General features: G+C 39.2%; 1 protein-coding gene across 1 annotated transcript in view; it reads right to left on the reverse strand.

The window, feature by feature from the left end:
• TOLLIP (toll interacting protein) overlaps positions 1-13,469 on the reverse strand; it is a 28,112-nt gene extending 14,643 nt beyond the window's left edge. The window contains exons 1-3 of the mRNA XM_005149211.3: positions 13,301-13,469; positions 4,103-4,252; positions 881-1,063 (exon numbers count right to left, since the gene is read on the reverse strand). Coding sequence (XP_005149268.1) covers positions 881-1,063; positions 4,103-4,252; positions 13,301-13,333 — 366 coding nt within the window. The 5' untranslated portion in view covers positions 13,334-13,469. The remainder of the gene's footprint in view (positions 1-880; positions 1,064-4,102; positions 4,253-13,300) is intronic.
• Positions 13,470-18,379: the final 4,910 nt, after the last annotated feature.

Raw genomic sequence — 18,379 nt, forward strand, 5'->3', positions numbered from 1 at the left:
GAAATAAATATAGAAAAATATTAAAATGATTTCTGACTAACATTTCCTTCACCTTTATGCTATTTCATTTTGCCATTTTTAAGTTACTCCTTTTGCAACTACTGAAGTATCAGTAATATTATACCCATGTCCTTTAAAAAATGAATGATGCTTTAAGTGGGATTATAGATTGATTACAGGTATTAAATAAGAAATTAAAAATCTGAAGCAGAACACTTCTAGAAATACAACACACCAACTGCAACACAGTGACATTATATCAGAGGCCACTAAATGAAAGTAAACAGCTTCTGTTTACATTACTACAATGGGCTGTGAACTCCAGTAATTCAGGAGTAGATGCAAGTAGTGCTCTGCCACCTCTGTTGCAGCAATAGATCAGACACTTCAACCAATTAAGCAAACTCACAAAATAGCACCCAAAAGCCTCCCTTGTACAATGAGCACACTGCCGTTGCAGTGTCAAGTTTTACTACACACAGTAAGACAGGCAGCAAAAAAGAGGCAAACAGACTTTGGCTTCAGTTGTGGCCTCTTAGTTTCTGCTAATAAGCCCTAGTCACTACAGTCTATACTTGACAGCTTTATTCTCAGCATTTCTGAGCTGGAGAAAACTTCCAAACTCCTCTTAAGTTAGAATAATACTGAAAACTTTCTGACTAAAACAGCACTGTATAAACAGGCTATTATTAATAGGGACAGTGCAAAAATAAAAGGCTGCAAAGTATTTTGATACTGAAGAAGAGCTTAAACACCACTCAAGACATTTTTGCTTCTCTTCCTTTGCATGGAATCCTGCTAATCCCCCATATAAGCTACCAAAGGAAAAGTAATAGCTCTGACATTCTTGGGAAAGAGGGAAATATATAGCAGTTCTGACCTCATCAAATATCTCTAGATAAAAAGAGTCCACACCCGGAGGGACAGTGCACTGAATAACTTTGTTCCAGCGGGGGTTCTTAGCTCCATTATGTGCTGTTGGAGTTTCATACACAGCATACCCCAGCCGTATTCGACAATACGGATCCATGCGTGTCATTCCATAGTTTTTTGCCAATTTTGCCTGGAAAGAAAATAAAGCCTTTATTTACATTAACTTGAGAAGTTAATCACTATTAATTCACAAAGAGAACCTAATATTGAACAAAGGACAAGAGGTAGACGTTTCTGAGGTAGACAGGAAGGTAAGGGTCACCACTAAGGAAAAACAGCATTCAGATTAAAACATAAGACAATTGACACCATTAAATGTCTGGTAGGTGTTTAAAAAGGAACCTTATTTTTATTGTTTGCTGTAGAAAATACAGCTCTTTACCACAGCTAAAATAAGTTACCTCATACCAAACCAGAAGATACACAATTACAAGGAAACAGTAACAAGTTCAATTTTTGCCTAAGTATCTGCTCTCCAATATACAATCATAAACTTAATGTGATCCATAGCCTGTCCTTTTTCACTGAAGTACTTTTAAATGATGAAATACAGAAAACCAGTAGCTTCAAAATATCATGCAATACAAAAGCACAAACTGCAAAAGCAGTTCAGCTGAGGTAAAATCTAAATCTTGCTTTTCAAAATGACTGAAAAATTTACGTAAGCCAGTGTGTACTTTGCTATTACTTAATTCAATAGGCAACTTCAGTTCTACTTTACTATAAAAACAGATGCTGTATAGAATCAGAATATATGAAACATGCTTTTGCTGTAAAATCTAAGGAATAGAACAAAACAAGTTGATAACACTCCTGAAAACAACACTCAGTACTGTTACATAGCTATGCCAAAGCAGAAATTGGGACTTTTTAGACATGCTGTTTCTCTGACCTGTACTAAGCAGCCTGTAGTTCTCATTATGTAAGACAAGCGACAAAATATGGTGCCTAGGATGCCTCCCACTTACAGGACATTTAAAGAACTGGAAAAGTTGAGACTTGCATAAGATTTAGAAGTAATGGCAGCTGCTTTGGCCTGAAAATCCCTGTTCTCCTTCAGTGCACATACTGGTTTGGTAGTTCCTACATTAGATCTGGTGAGAAAGGTCTCAAACTGTTTCTTGCAAATGTGGCTTTAACAATTAAAGTAGGAAAGTTGGCACCCAAATTATGCACTCTCTAGACTCTGATGTCCTAAAATTAAGCAGTTTATCATAAAATTTCACCTAAAGAAAGTATACTATCAACCGTGCTTAGACAAACTTACCACCATTTCTATATATCTGAAAGGAAAAAAAAAGAACCCAGGAGGTTGCCTCCTCAAAAACATTTTCTAATCTAAAGCATGCTGCTCTTACACTTTATCAATACATATTTAAATACAAAAGCCTTACAGCAGCCTTTCATGTCACACAGGTTAACTATGCCATCCTAAGTCTCCTATGGAGAATGCTACATGTCCCAGTTATGCAGCCAAGATTCCCACAGCATTCTTGCATAAACTCCCACACAGGCACAGACTATCTCTCAGGACACCACAGGGTTGTACTGCCACTCACAGTGGGATAGGTTTGGCTCAAAACTCCAGAGGTCCCCTCTAACCTCACTTATGCTGTGATTCTGTAATAAGTGGTTATTTACAGACATGGCATCACAAATAGCCATTAACTTTTTATTCTTCAAAGCAAGATTTTTTTAATTGTCTGCACAAACACCTTAAAATAAACAAGGATCACAACTGATCAAGACCAGTATCAACTCCATCAGTTCACCCATCCAAACAGTAATCTGGATGTTTCTGTACACAGACACTCAAAATGAGATGCAAAACTCCTTGAATACTGTACTTTCTGCCCCCCTAATTGCTCCAGGAACATCTACTATCTATACTGCCTGGATCAAACCATGACAAAAAGCACTTTAAACTGTCTAAGCAAACAGCCAAAGATGAATCACCTATGGAGTAGCATACAAATTGCTAGAAACTGACAAAGTTTGAGACATGGTATGTTGTTTGATAAAGTTTGCATCCTTATGGGCTCAGGGTTTAACCTCAATTATCTATTCCTAGCTCCGGAAAAAAAAAAAAAAAAAACCCAAACCAACTTATACTAAAGCTTCTTCCACCATGCTCCAAAAGCAATAACATTTTTCTGCTGCTTCCAGTGTTATGCTTCTCTGAACACAGACTGGGAAACTCAGAGCTAGAAAAAGGGCTGCAACTGAATGCAATCGATGAGTTCAAGTACTTAGACTTTAGAAGTAATAAGCTTTGAAAAAGCATTACGCAGTTTTCAAAAGAAGGATATAACCTGTGAAGGAGCAAACTGACCAGTTGATAGACATAAAAAGGAAGGATCAGTGCCTATTTTCCTGACAGACCTTATATAGATTTACTCCCCAGTATGGACCCCACCATGGAAGCTGTAGCCATACACATGCTATTGCAGACTTAGTGCTGAATTTGAGCTAAGTATCTCTTTGGTATGTTTATACAGAGAAAGTTTAAACCAGCACCTGTAAATAGATGAAGTGTGTTAATTAATATGAAGGACATCTTGTGTGCTAGTGCAGATAAACAGAAATGTGTTGAGACAGACTAGTTTTAAAACCTGAAATCTACTACCAAGAGATAAAAGAAAGGATAACAATGGAAAAGAGGAAATAGACATAAAGAGCTAGGACTACACACTTGTGGTTAATAAGAAACTTGCAGAAAGCCCTAAGAAAAACAGCAAATACATTAGAGGAAATAAAGATGCAACAAAGCAGTCACTTAAGGCAAAATACTAAATGCAACTGCAGTTCCCTACAATATTAAAAAAAATAATAATAATTGAAGTTGCTAATGTATTCTAAAATTAAGTGTTTCTACAAGAAGCCTTAACAGAAATTTTCAGAGAAGCCTATTCACTGCAAAAAAAAACCCAGGAGTTTGATCATGTGCTATAATTGTAAAGTTTACAGGCAATTGCTGCACAATACAACCAGGAAACATGAAACTGAACAAAATGCTCATGCACAGAAACTTAAGCTAAAATTCGAAAAATTATTCATTCCCCATATACAAGTAATTTAGTAACTCAAAATCCAACACAAAAACTTTGTGCCACTGATCAAAAAAGACTGTCTTAATTACTTAATTGTACAAAGATGGTACAATTTATACCTGTACTACAGTAATGCTGAGTCTGCCTACTGTACCCATTGGTCCTCCATATTGTAGCTGCTGAGCTGCCTGGGCATCCAGCTGGATTTGCTGTTGCTGCTGGGTTGGGGTAATGCGAAGAAAATCTTGAGGAAGCTCACCAACATATACCTTAAAAAGGAGAAAGAGACAAACCTTTAAATCTAAGTCTTTCACTATCATGATGAAAAGGAGATAATATAAACCAAAGAAAAGCTAGCAAAAACATTCAGCAGAATTTAGTCTAGTTTAGGATGTACAAAGAACTAATTCAATTACAAAGCTGTCAACTCCTGTAGAGAATATTCTCATACTCACTTTCAAAAATGCTAGTTTCTAACATAAGCCTCTGAAAAAGGGTAGCACATACCAAGGCTGCTGTGCAGCTAAACATTTAAGCAGTCCATACAAAAGTCAGAGCTATGGAGTTTTATACCCCATTCACATATGACATCTGATGGCACCCTGCTCTTTCACTTATCCATCACTCGTGTTGCATCCAATCATTCCTGTGACAAGACCAAGTACACTCCTTAATTTGAAAGGGTCACTTTAACAGTCACCTTGAAAACAAATCAGAAAGACATTTCTTACGAAACAAATCTTTTAACATAACTAAGAATCCTTCAATATCACGAAGTTTTTCAAATGTTAAACACAGCCTGCACCTCACCCTGGGGACAAATTGGGACAAAATTCTACCATTCTCCAAACAGTAATAGTCAAATTCAAAATCTGGTCTACCACAAGAAAGAGCCATAATGAAAAATTCAAAGTAGAAATATACTACAGGAACTCTGCCCTATGTGCCAATAAGCATTAGTAGTCACTATGTATTTTTCTCTTATCTTTACAGGAAGGGAATGTTTCTACCTAGTTACTTGTTAACTACTGTTAATTCAACAACCATTCAGGCTTTAAATGCTCAATAAATATTATCAATAACACATTTAGAGAGATCATCACATTAAAATAACAAGTATAACAGTAAGTTTTAACAGGCAAATAGAGTGGCATAGAAAAATCATAATTAAGCTGTACTCCTTTCTGTTGTCTGTAGAGTTGCTTACATATTTAATACAAAATTGCCATCTCATCAAGAATAAAAACGGAGCAGCAATTTCATATGTCGCAATCCCAGGCAAGGTTACTCAATTTTGTATCTGGCAGATGCATGTCTACAGAGCATAATTTAAGACACTAACAGGCCTCTAGGGTGTAGCTTTTGAAGATCAGACGGCACTTGCATGTCAAGATTGCATCTTGGAGACAGAAAGTGCAGCTTTTTCCAAAAACACATTTGGTATGACTACTGCTATTTGAGAGCCTTGGGATCCTGGCAACAGTAGGTGTTACATGCCAGAAAGGAAGTTTATGAAAAAGGCTAAAGAGGAAGTACTGAATGCCTGCTGCTAGGCTATTGGGAGGTAGAAGAGGGAATCAGTTTTGCTTACAAGCATCTTAAAATATTGCAATTATGATCCTAAATAGCTTACATTTAAAAAAAAAAGGGCAGAGAGGGGGAAGACTGAACTAAAAGACAGTGCTAATATAAAAAGAAAGCTTATTTAAAGTTAGGCTGGAAAACTAGACAGGGTCTTGTAAAAGCCTTCTCATTAGAATACATGTTATAAAAAAGGAGTTAGTTTTAAAATTAAATATAATCCATTTATATTTGGAACGGCATCGGAATTCACAAAACAACGGCATTTACAACACAGCAGGACCCCTCCAACCCCTGACTTCCAGGAAGTTTCAAATCTGGTATCATTATTTCTAAGGACAGATACCATAAGATTTTCCATAGACAGAAGCAGTGGCTGCAGCCCTGAAATTACATTCCTATATGCACAAGCTCCCTCAGTTAACTTAGAAAAGAGGACAGCATATTTTGTCTCCACCATCTTAACATGGACATTGAAATGCTTAATTCACTCACAGCAGAAGTTTAGTATGATTCACTTTTTAAACTTTAAGACATCCAAGTTCTGCTCCAAAATAAAATACATAAGCTAGTCTCTCTACTAGGGTCCAAAAGAAACAAATTAAATCTGTAAGGGAGACCAAAGTTTACTTAGACCATCTAAGCTGATCTTAGGTCATTCAGTTATCTCACACAAAGCTACATTCCTATCATGGAATTGCAGCAAACACAGTAACTGAAAACAGCTAGTGTAACTAAATTCTCAAAAGATCCAGGTGGCAAACCCCTCAAAAGGGAAGAGTAGGGAACAGATGCATACACTCCCATCCTGAGTGTTCAGCTCTGATAGGGATCTGGTACATGTCCTGGTGATATAGTCAGTAAAATATCTAGCAAAGATGCTTATTGAGGAAAATAAAACCACTCAGTAAGTTCTTATGCTAATTATCAGTTGATTCCATATTGATGGCAATAAATCAGTAGTGTGCCATTTTTTATCTGTAAAGAAAATAAGCTGATTTATACCTTCCTCAAAGCATTTAAAAGTAGGCATGTAATTGCCACCTCCCAATCCAAATAAAAAATATAGTTACATAAACAGAGGTGAACCATAATTTTTCTTTTTTAAATAAGGAGAACATGAGTGACAAGCTTGTATCACTGATCCTACTCAACACCCATTTTAAACCAAATGCACTTCCCTCTACTACAGTGTTATTTAAGGAAGAAAGTGAAATTCAAACCTGCTTTGCCATCAACTTGAGAACAAAATATTAATTCTATTGGACATCTGAATTTTCCTACAAATCTCTTCAAGCAAGACAGCAACATGACAGGGCTATGACAAAACTACAACTGGAATACAAATGTTGAGCAGACATTCATATAAAATAAGCCTGCCTTGTAATTACTTCCTAATAAGCTTTACTGACAGCATATGTATCAAAAATATGAATTACCTAGAAACAGAATATTGCCCTTCCTATCTGCTAAAACCACCCAAGACTGGTTTTGAGGATCTTCTAAGTAAAATGCTGCAGGTATAAAAATTGCATCTCAACTTCCTCAGACTGAAGGCAGCATGATGTTCTACAGCTATTTGAGCTAATTTTGGACTGGGCTATCTCAGTCTCACCTTTCTAATTCTTTTCACACCCATTTCTTGTGCAACATTAAACAATGCAAAGGCAACTGTAAAGTATGCTTGTACAGGGGGCCGAGCAGAAGAAAATTAAGAAGTTTGGCAGTAAAAGGAAGAGAATGCAAGTCACCAGGACTCTTACATCACTAACTGAACATCTGAGCTACTGGTACCTACACAGCAGAGGGAAAGGGAATGCAGAGCCAGAGACAATCACAAACGCCCTGACTTACGGAACTACACACTGACACATGATACATTCGGGGAACCAGGGTTTCCATGCCAGCAATTACCAAGAAACCCTGGTATTAGGTTTCAGAGAAGTTTAATGTTAGAGCTTTACACACCTAGCTACTCAGAAAAAAATTGTAATGATTACTGTTTTAAAGAAAGACTGAGTGAATGAGAGGTTTAACGCAAAGTGTCCCTGCCCATGGCAGCAGTGTTGGAATTGATGATCTAAAGGTCCTCTCCAACCCTATTCTATGATTCTACGTTTTGCACAGCAAAATAAAGATAGTTACAAGATAGGATGCATCCAGAGGTCCTAAAAAGAGCTGAGATTTTTCAAGGCTAGTCTCTATCATCTTTGTAACAACATGGAGATTTGAGGAAGTCCCCTATAATCAGAGAAAGACAAATCTCACACCTAGCTTTCAAGAGGGAAAGAAGAATGACTTGAGGAACCATAGGCAAGTCAGCTTAACTTCAGTTGCTAAGAAATTCACAGAGCAAGTCCTTCTGAAAACCATTTCTAAACACACAAAAAGAGAAAAAAAAAACCAACCAACAAAAAACCAACAGGGACTAGGAATAGCCAGCCACTATCAAGGCTTTAAAAAGAAAATAAAAAGTCCAATGATCCCAACTGCCTTCTACAATAAAATAATAATAATCTGTGAATAAAGAGAGAGCTGTAGATACCAAATCTGGGTCATTAAAATCTAAATAGGTGGACCACTGGATGGATGAAAACCAGCTGGGTCACTAAGCTCAGAAGGTAAAGTTCAGTGGTTAATGACACTAGAGATGGTTAAAAGCAAAGTTTCTCAGAGGCCTATGCTGAGATTAATTTATATATCTAGTATGTTTCCTTAGCAGTAACCAGAGATGAAGACAGAATGCACACTTACCAGTTTTGAAGATGACACCAAATTTGAGGGGGAATAACTAGTATACTTGAGAACAGGACCAACCACCAGAGTGCCAGAGAATTCACTGACAGGCACCTCATGAAATTCAACAAGCGAAAGGCCTGTACTTTGGATGAAATAATCCTTGGCACTGATACAGACTAAAAAACAACTGGCAGGGATGCAGCTCTGCAGAGAAAAACATGCAGGTCCAGGTGGAGAGCAAGCTAGACATGAATGCGCAGAGCACTCCCACAATGAAGCACACTACACAGCCTCAAGAAAAGCCTAGCCAGCAGGCTGAGGAAAGCAATTGTTTGCCTTTACTCAGCACTCATTAGACCGCATCTGAAATACTGTAATTCATTTGGGGCCCAGCAGTACATGAAAAATTATAAACTTGAGTTAGCCCAGCAAAGATCCACCAAGATGGCCCATGAGAAGCATTGTGAAAACAGGCTGAGAATTTGTTTAGAGTAAAAGAAACTGGATGCACCTTGTAGCAGCCTCCCAGTGTCTGTGAGGAAAGAAAAGTCAGGTTCTCTTCTGAGATGCAAGGTAAGAAAAAAAGGAGACTCAAACTGAAATGGAAGATTTGACATGAAATAAAGAAAAAATAAAAAATTACCATGGGGACAACCACAAATCAGAACAGATTTCCCAGCCACACTGCAAAAACTCTTACCTTAAGAAGTGTCCTATCAGACAAACCGCTGAGCAACCTGGTCTGAATTAAACACTGACTATATTTTTAGCAATAGGTTGGACTACATGGCCTCCTGACACCCATTCTAACCTGAACTGTTCTATGATTCTACAGAACTCACCTTATAGCATGAAACATGCCCAGTTAAATTCCTGTAGAATTAATTGTAGTTAAAAGCTCTACTTCAAATTTTCCACAAATAAGAGAATGTAACATGTGGGGGGTTTTTTTTGTTTGCTTGTTTGTTTTTTTGTTTAGGGATTTATTTTCTTTTTCCTAATGTCACTGAAGTGTTGCAGACTTCAAGGTAACAGACAGCACTTCTCCCATTCTTATGATTCTCCTCCTGTTACTAGAAATTTTCCCATCTCATTTGTCACTTCCATATACTTGTCTACCTGCAAAGGTTTTCTGATTCTATAGTCTCAATCTTAATAGTATTTTCTCCTCCCAAGGATGTCACCTACAGTCTTGACTAAGCACTTTGCCACTAAGTTACTGCCTCTGAATTTTCCCAGCACAAATAAATCTGTTCAAGACATAAACCCTTGAATATTTCCAAAACATCCTACAGTGCAAAAGCATGGCTGTTAATAAAGTTTGGTTTTACTGAAAAAGAAACAAAGATGAACCATTTGACTGCTATCAAAAAAAGATACCTTTCTTCACAAAATCAGTAATTCCCGCTAAATATCACAGTATTGTATACAAACAGGAGTTAAGGAGAATGAGCACCTATAAACCTCAGAATCAAGAAGCATTTACAGCATATGTGAGCTACATACTTTTGGTCTGCCATCAGTGTAACAGATGAATAACATTGGGAAAACCGTTCAAACACCTCAAAATAAGGAAACCCACAAATTCACAGTAGGATTATAGTTAAGCAGAATGAAAACTGCTACCAATTCTAGGAACAGATTTCTGAATTTTTTTACTCTGCCACTAGACTGAGCAATACAGATCTTTCCTCCAGGTCTTGGTTAAGCGAAAATGTTATTGGAAACAAGAGAAAATAAGTCACTCAGTGCCTTAAGGAACTCTGACCTGTGAGAGAGCTTCAAAGCTGCCCTCAACATTTTCTGTTAAAGGAATACATGCCAGAGATCTGATCACATCACTTACAAATTGCTTAACATTTTGCTTAGAAACACTCAATGAGGTCTTTCTCCCTTAGCTTTTTAAACAATTTCTGAAACCCAAATTGATTGAAGTAATGCATCTTTATGAATTTTCCACCTTCACAGACCAGGATTTTAAAACTACATATATCCACACCCTAACATGAAACAAAATATCTAATAAAATATTCAATCATACCCAGAATTATCAACACTAATTTTTTGGTGATGCGACTTTTGATTTCAAAATTGCTCATGTGACAGCGTAACATACATCAATACTGGACAACATAAACAGGAATTGCTTTTTTGTCACCTTTGTTCTGAAAAAGATAAGTTTTGAAGGCTCTCAAGACAAAACTTCAAGTAAAATCAGAAGCATAAATAAATTACAGTATTAGCACAAGAAAAACATTCATAAATAAAGCCTGCCTACTAGAAGATACCAAATTATTAGAACAATTACTATTACTGAAATTAGTAGCAGAAATTTAAGTAGTCCTAGTTTGGTGCTTGATCTGATTTGGAGGACCTGACGTATTTGCCAGCGTGGTGAATAAACACAGAGATTGATTCCTCAGATAGCAAAGCAGTTACAAATTTATAAATACACGTATACAAGGTTTTGTTGTCTCAGACTTAACCTGGAGCCTGATCAAACTGTTTATTAGTACCTCTCATTTGGGAAAGGTATCACATAGCAGCCCTTAGCTATTCAGCTGTAGTTTAGATTTCAAAAGCTGTTCTGTTCTCGAAAGATCACGAAGTATGAAAATATACTAATGCCAGAACATAATGAAAACAGCCAGAGAAATTATGTTTTAACAGGATATTTGCCAGTAACAGACAGGATGAATTCCAGTTCTGTTTCAACTGAAAAACTAAATAGCCATCAGAAATTTTAATTACTCACCAAATAAGCTTATTGTCACAAACTAGAAAGCACAGGTATAAGAACAAGACTGGCAATGGTATAGTAGCATATTTCATTTTCTCACCTGCATGAAACAACCTGGAATATTTTCTTGCCTGTTCAGAGACAGATCATGTCTCTGCAGCAGCAGAGAAAACGTTTCCTAGTCCTTCAGCACCATTTAGCGGCTATTCACTTGTAGTACAGCTGTGTACATATAAATAAGTAGATTTCCATCTCCTGCTCTAGAGAGGATTAAGAAACGCTGGCATGTACTGTTCCAGCATCCTCCCCTGTGAGTGGCAACTTAATATTATGCAATTTATTAATTCATTTGAAAACATTCAAATCTTTGGTTAAAACAAGGAATAAAAGCATGCACAATATGTTAGGAACACAGAAAAAGAAAAAAAAAACCAGAACAGAAAGTCAAAGTTGTACAAGATAAATCATCATACACTTTTCAATACGTAAGGCTTAAATCAATTTTAAGTAACTAAAGATTGTCAGGAATTAAACAGGAGCACCTGAGTAATTCTAAAACAAGAATTATAGAAGAATAACATTCTAGGCATTAAGATGTAGTTCCTTTAAAACTTTCATGACTAGGCAGTTATGATACTCAAGCATCTGCAAAATTATAGCCATGTTCAAGGAGTTTTCAGTAAAATCTTGTCCCAACCCAGGAAGAGGATTTCACCAGGCTAAAACAAGCAGACATTGGAAGTACTCCACTCACTACCAAAATAAGATGTTTATTACCACACGCAAGCTAAACTTCTCTCAAAAATAAATGCCAGTCCATTCCAGATAAATACCTGCAGAATTTCACCTCTGCAAAACATGACTGCACTTGGGCCTACTATTCAGCTTTAGCAAAAATTATTTCTTTTATCCCTACTTCCCCATCAGTTCCTTCAATCTCCCAGCCTTTCCCAAACAAACTGAAGGATAACTAGAAATTCAGTTACTTTTAAAGCAAAGTCTATATTTTCAGGTATTTATATTATATTGAGCTTTTCTGAGCTGTTACATATTCACAGAATTCTATTCTTGTGCAATCACACCATTAGCTCTCACACACAAAGCCGTTGGGGATAGCAGCTACCTAATTCACCACAGATTCAACCAGAACAGCAGTCCTTGTCTTTTCATGATACCACCGAGATGACAAAAAAAAAAAAAACGCCTTTTATTCCAACAAGAAAAACATCATTACAATCCGTTGTAAAAGGAATCTATTCTGGGAGACAAAAAAATAAGGCATTTTAAGGAATTAAATTAATGATCATGTAATATTGTCATGAAATAGCAGTAGACAGTGATACAGTTTTTCAAGATTAGCAATTTAATAATTCACTTCTCTGGTCTTTCATCAAGGCTTCATAGACACACACACACACAAAGCAGCTGCTTCTAGGAAATAAAATATAGGAGTTTGAATTGCTTAAGAAAAATCTTGTTTCACCTGCAAGAGCAACGACACATCAGCAGTTACCACCAGGTACTTCCAGACAGGAACAGACAGGACAGCAGAAAGCGGATGTTACCACGCAGCTGCACACCACACAACAGAACATCCCAGTGCTGCGACAGATTATTCTAGGCAACACCACATTCCAAATAAACTACCTACACTAACTCCAGAAGATTATTAATGTAGTTTTAAGGCTACTTAGCTCCACGCCCCGCAACAAACATGCCTGAATATGCCTTCCAGCACGTTTCACGTTCCAGCTTTCAGGTGACAATTCCGGAGACAGCTACCTGCATCCGCCAGCCGAACCACGAAATCAGTGAGCCCTACTCTATAGCTTCGATTTAACTTAAGCCGTTTGCCCCTTTGGAAGACCCTCAGACAAAGAACGGGTGGAATAGCCTCTTCAAGTCCTACACAGCTAGGAGGGGCTCTGCCCTCCCCTTTTCCAAAGCCTTTTCGAAAGGCGGAGAACTGGGAGGCAGATTTTCCTTCCCTGGCCACTCCCCGCATCACGGCAGCCTGGAGAAAAGAGGTCTTTGCTTTCCTCTCTCCCTCTGCCACGGGCCGTGAGCGGGGGAAGGGAGACAGCCAGGAAGGGTGAGTCACCCTCACGCCAAGGACCACTAGCAGGAGCCGGGCCGAGGCGGAAAGGGACAGCAGCCGAAGCCCAGAAGGGTCCCGGCCGGCCCCACCACCCAGTGCGTTTGCAGGGGCACGAACTAACAGCAGACAACCTCCAGAGGCCCCTGCGGCTGCACTCACCGGGCCGCGCTGAGTAGTGACTGTGGTCGCCATGGCGCCTTCCTCAGGCCCAAATTCGTTGCGCCCCGCCAGACCGCCGCCACCACCACCACAGCTGCTACCGTTACCGCTCCGGCGGCGACCGCCAACCGTCACCCAGCGCGACGCTCCCGAGTCAGCTGACCACGACCCCGCCCCCAGCGCCGGTCGTGCCTGCAGCAGCACATTCCTCCCCCGCCCCTTCTGGCGCCTTCCAGAGCCGAGCCGTACGCATGCGCAGAGGGAAGTGAGGCCAAAACCTAACCACCACCCCGCTTTGATCATGCGTCTAAGGACTCACTGGGAGGGGAGGGAGGGGGGGGGGGGCGCGGAGCCAGTTTTACGCATGCGCTCTTCTGCTCTGCGGCCACAGCAACGAGAGGTGCTGCGGGGTTCTGCCGTCGCTAGGGGGTGTTGTGGAGAGGTCCAGGCGGTGGGTCCGCCATCTTGTGGGGGGGGGGGGGGGTTCTCTGCCTGATTGCGGGAAGTCGGTCTCCTCGGACAGAAGGAAGAGGTATGAGAGGTTGAACTTAGCAGTCTGTGGCGCGCTTCCCACTAAGTTTTCTGCCAGAGAATGCCGTATGTGTAAGGAATGGCTCTCTGCCTTCTTCGACCTGGCCTGTAGACAGCTGACCTTCTGTTAGCGGTTTTCCAAAGCAGAGACTCTGATCTCCTTCAGCTTGCTGAGCAAGTGCAACCATCTCCAGATGAACAAAAGCAATGAGTGATGAACATTATCTCATTTTTATTCTGAGAGATAAAATCTGATCATTTCAAAGCCTATTTGAATAACTTGTTTCCTGCTGTTAGAATTTGCTGCACTAATTTAGCCCTTAATTAAAATTCTAGTGCAGATTTTGGCAGCTGGAAATAGAACAGTGCAATTAGGAATGCTCCAAATATAGCACCAGCTTTTTTTCCATGCTACCCTAACTCCTTGCAGTGGGAACAGCCTCATCTTTTTCCATGTGTCTTGATACTCAGGAAAATGAGTACTACAGGATTTAATTGATTGGGACCCATTGAATGAATAGAGTTGATGCCAGCTGAAAGTCAACCAGCCAGCTGAAGAGAAAAGCTGTAACATTCTCTCTTACCCCTATCAACAGTTCCTCTGCTGTAAGCAGAATTCAGGTCAACCTACAAAACCATTAAAGCAGCATATCACCCTTCCCTTCTTCCTGCCACTAGAAAAGAAACCAAACCTCAAAAGACATGGAATTTTTTTGTTGTTGTTGTTTTGTTTTGTTTAAGGCTATAAACTGTTGACATAGAGTTGGGTATTTTGTAGGGAGAAGGGGTTAAGTTTCTTGGAGGATGCTAATGGCTTAGGTTTTTTCATTGCCTCTTGTATACACCTTTCAGCAAAGATAGTGCTCTACATGAAGGGGCGATGCAATGATGCAGTGTAAATTAAGCTAAGTGATTAAGAACATCCAGCACTTCATAATGTCAGATACGTGGCTATCTGCACAAGGCTTCTGTACTGATACGTTAGTTTATAAAAGATGTTATCCTGATATATCTCTTTATCCTGTTATACCTCTTTCAGAAAATTCTGTTTCCTTACATATGTGCAACAGAGTTTCAATGATTAAGTGATACATGTTTTCTGAGTCAATATGGTTAAAACAGTAAGAAATGCCATAGAGGTAACATAAAAAGATCAGTGCTTACCTCCATCACTACAATCTTTACAATCATGAGGGCATGTTAGAGGGAAGAGTGTTAAGAAGTCTCATTGCTATTGTATAACCATATGAGTTGGGAAGTTTGTTTCACTTACTGTGGATTTCATTCTAAGACCTGGTCTAGTCACAGCAATTTCAAAGAGATCAGATATCGGAAAACATTATTGACTCTATAAAATTTCTATCAACAGGGAAAAGTGGTAATATTAACAAAGATTCTTCAGATTTGTTTTCCTCATGCAGACACATGGTGACTAGAATGCATGTTGTGCCTTCCTGACAGCACCCCCATTGTCTACTGCATCTTTTATTTTCCTGTTTTATTGATATTCCCAGGAAATCCACATGGCACCTGATCATTTATTTTTAATCTATGCCGAAAAGGATTTGTTGTTAAACAAGCCCCCAGTCTCTCTAGGGTAAAATATTTGAAGATGTCCTGGACGGTCCATAAAAATGCCGGCTTTGCCATCTTGTGGACATCCACAAGAACAGCAAGTAGCCTTCGTCCGGCGGGACAAGTCGTTTTGTTTGCCTAAGTGCGGCATCACCACGAATAGCCACTGCTGCAAAAACATTAGGCGGAGCATCTGTAGCAATTAAAGTGGGAATGTAAGCCATGGGAAAGGTGAGAGAACAAAAGTCATAAAACCCTGTTATTTGCAGCATATGGGCATCATTAAAAAAAGGTTGAAAGGTAATTAAAAAAGCTATAATAACAGTAAATTGTGTTTATCTTGTAATAAAAATTTAGACATCACTTTCTCTTGTATCATTCATTCATTCTGATTCCCAGTCTCTTCTCTGTTCTCCCCAGTTCTTTATCCATCCCTCCCAGAATTTCCCCTATCCCGATTTTCCCCTTTTTCCCCTTGCCCCATTTGTTCATTTCGAAATGCTTCTGCCCCTTTTGCATATCCTCTCCATCCTCTCTTTTGCTTTGATGCTCTGGTAATCTCCTATGTTTTTCTATTTAACTTTGCTTCCTGTAGGTTTGTCATAAACCACATATTCCTTGAAATTTTTCGTGGAGCTTTCTGTTCATATTTTTTATAACCTCATTTCCTTGCTCCCAGGTTCTGGCTGGGTAAGAAGGAATGCATGTTTCTGAGTTCTCCATGCTGTTTCCCCATTATCCAGACCAAATGCCACAGATTACTATTACCTTTGCTGAAACTTTTGCCTGGAAGGGTTACTAATACTGTTTATTTTCTGTAATCAGTTGCTTGTTTTTATGAATTTTCTAAGAGCTTAATATCCCTGAATAAAAATGGATTGAAATTGGATAGCAGGTTGGAGATGGGTAGAGACAAACAAATATATATCCACATAGCATGGTTGCTTGAAAATTATCAAATAAGTATCATTCTGTCTGGCTTCAGAATCTGAAAGCACCTATGCTTTTCCTGATAAAACCAAAAACTAATGTCTCATGGGGGGGTGGAAGGGAGAGGGAGAGAAATGCACATGATGCTGTCCTCACTGAAAAGCAGTTACAGCAGAATTCATGCCAAATTGATTTTGTGCTTGTCCCCAAAGCCCAAAGGGATACTTTGAAGGTTGAGGAGACTGATGCTGTGGGGAGAGTGAGGGAACATGATGCTCAGTGGGATAGTGTCTAAGTTTTGGTAGGTATTTATTTAGCACTCAGCATTGAGGTCTAAAGCTGAAATCTGTCAGATCTACAAAAATGTAAACAGCAGTGATTAGTGTGGTGAGAAGACTACATTTGTACCTCTTTAAAAATAGTGCCCTTTTAGGATGTTCAAGCCTCTCAGTTTATTTAGGTAAGATAAATAATAGAACCCTGCAGTTAGGATGTGAACTTCAAACTCTTAGCTGATCTCTTTCCCAGGGATAGCTCACAAGTGAATTGGGGGGTTCCATTTTATGCATTTTTTTCTGTCAATAATGAGTATCTGTCATAATACTGGTGGAGTTCCCACAGTCATTTGAACCCTGTTTGTTTATTGTGGCTTACAAATACAGCGAAGTCACGGGGATGTGCTTTAAAATGCACTCTTAGCTGAACTAAAGCTGATGCATAAAAGCAGAGTAAAAAATCATGGCTGTAATTTTTTAGTTCACAGATATCCACCTGGCACTGCAGAAATTGAGAAGGATCTCACAGTGAACTAGCAAAACAGTATTAAGGTTTGTAGGTGTTACAAGCATACAAGTATATTGTGGGATGGCTCTGCATTGCTTTACATCCCTGGCTTGGGTCTCAGGCAAGGTCAGCCCTTTTCACCATGTCCTCACAGGACAAAGAGAAACAGCATGTTTTGCAAAATGCAGAGCCCAATTTCAAAGTAATTTCTTATGCAGTCTCCCAAAGCTGACTTGAAGTTAATAGCAGGCAATGGTGAAAGTGAAAAAGGCCAAAGGGATCCACTGCTCTGTGGATTCGGCCCATGCTGGAGTGAAAGTGCAGAAAAAGGAAAGGGATATTTCAGGCTTCATGCTACAAAAAAAGACTTTGGAGTCCTAGCATGCCAAGCGCAGCTTCTCAGGATGTATGTGGTCTTATACAGGTGCTGGACATAGCACTGAACACACAACAGAGTGCAATGCTAATCTTCCATTCATGGTACCAGCTCAAGCTTGGTGATGTACAACAGAGCTGAAACAATAACATGGAAATCCCAGATGGCATTCAGATTGGCTGTAACAAACAATAATTTCCATTTCAATAGCATGCAAGGTACTCACAGTACACTGCAAACTTTAATTAATCCTTGCAGTCCAGTTGGGATGCAGAAAGATTACATCCCTCATGGTGACATGGCAACCCTGTAACAGCACACAGTAACATCACATCAGGAATTTCAGCCAGGATGCATACTGCATGGAAACTATGAGGGAATTCAATTGGATAGACTGAAGAGAGAAATAATTAAGTACAAACTGGAGGTGAAAATCAGCGTTGCATCCCTGCCGATACCAGGCCGTGAAACAGAGATGTTAAACAGCAGGCAACTTACCCACCATTGCAACCACCACGTAATTTCATACTCCAGCGTTATAGCTACTGATTGAACTAGATGAGTATTGGCAAAAATGTTGTTTGAGCAATTGCGGGGGATTCTAGCAGAAAAGCCGAGAGCACTGCCGAGCAGCTAATAAGTGGCTGTTCTCCAGTCACACTGCACTCAAAATAGCCTTCCAACAGAGGAAAAGCAAATTCTATTGGCTTCAACACCTGGTTGAGCAACTTAATAAGGACAAAATTGAAAGTTAGAGCTGAATCACTATTTATTTTATAACTATATCTTCATCACACAGTCCACTCCAAAATGGGAGTTATTTCATTTCAAATCAAGCTTGTGCCAGGTTTTTCTGTAGGTTCATTCAGCACAGAGGTGAGGTG

The sequence above is a fragment of the Melopsittacus undulatus genome, chromosome 4, assembly GCF_012275295.1.
Source record: "Melopsittacus undulatus isolate bMelUnd1 chromosome 4, bMelUnd1.mat.Z, whole genome shotgun sequence".
In the NCBI taxonomy this organism is placed as follows: Eukaryota; Metazoa; Chordata; class Aves; order Psittaciformes; family Psittaculidae; genus Melopsittacus; species Melopsittacus undulatus.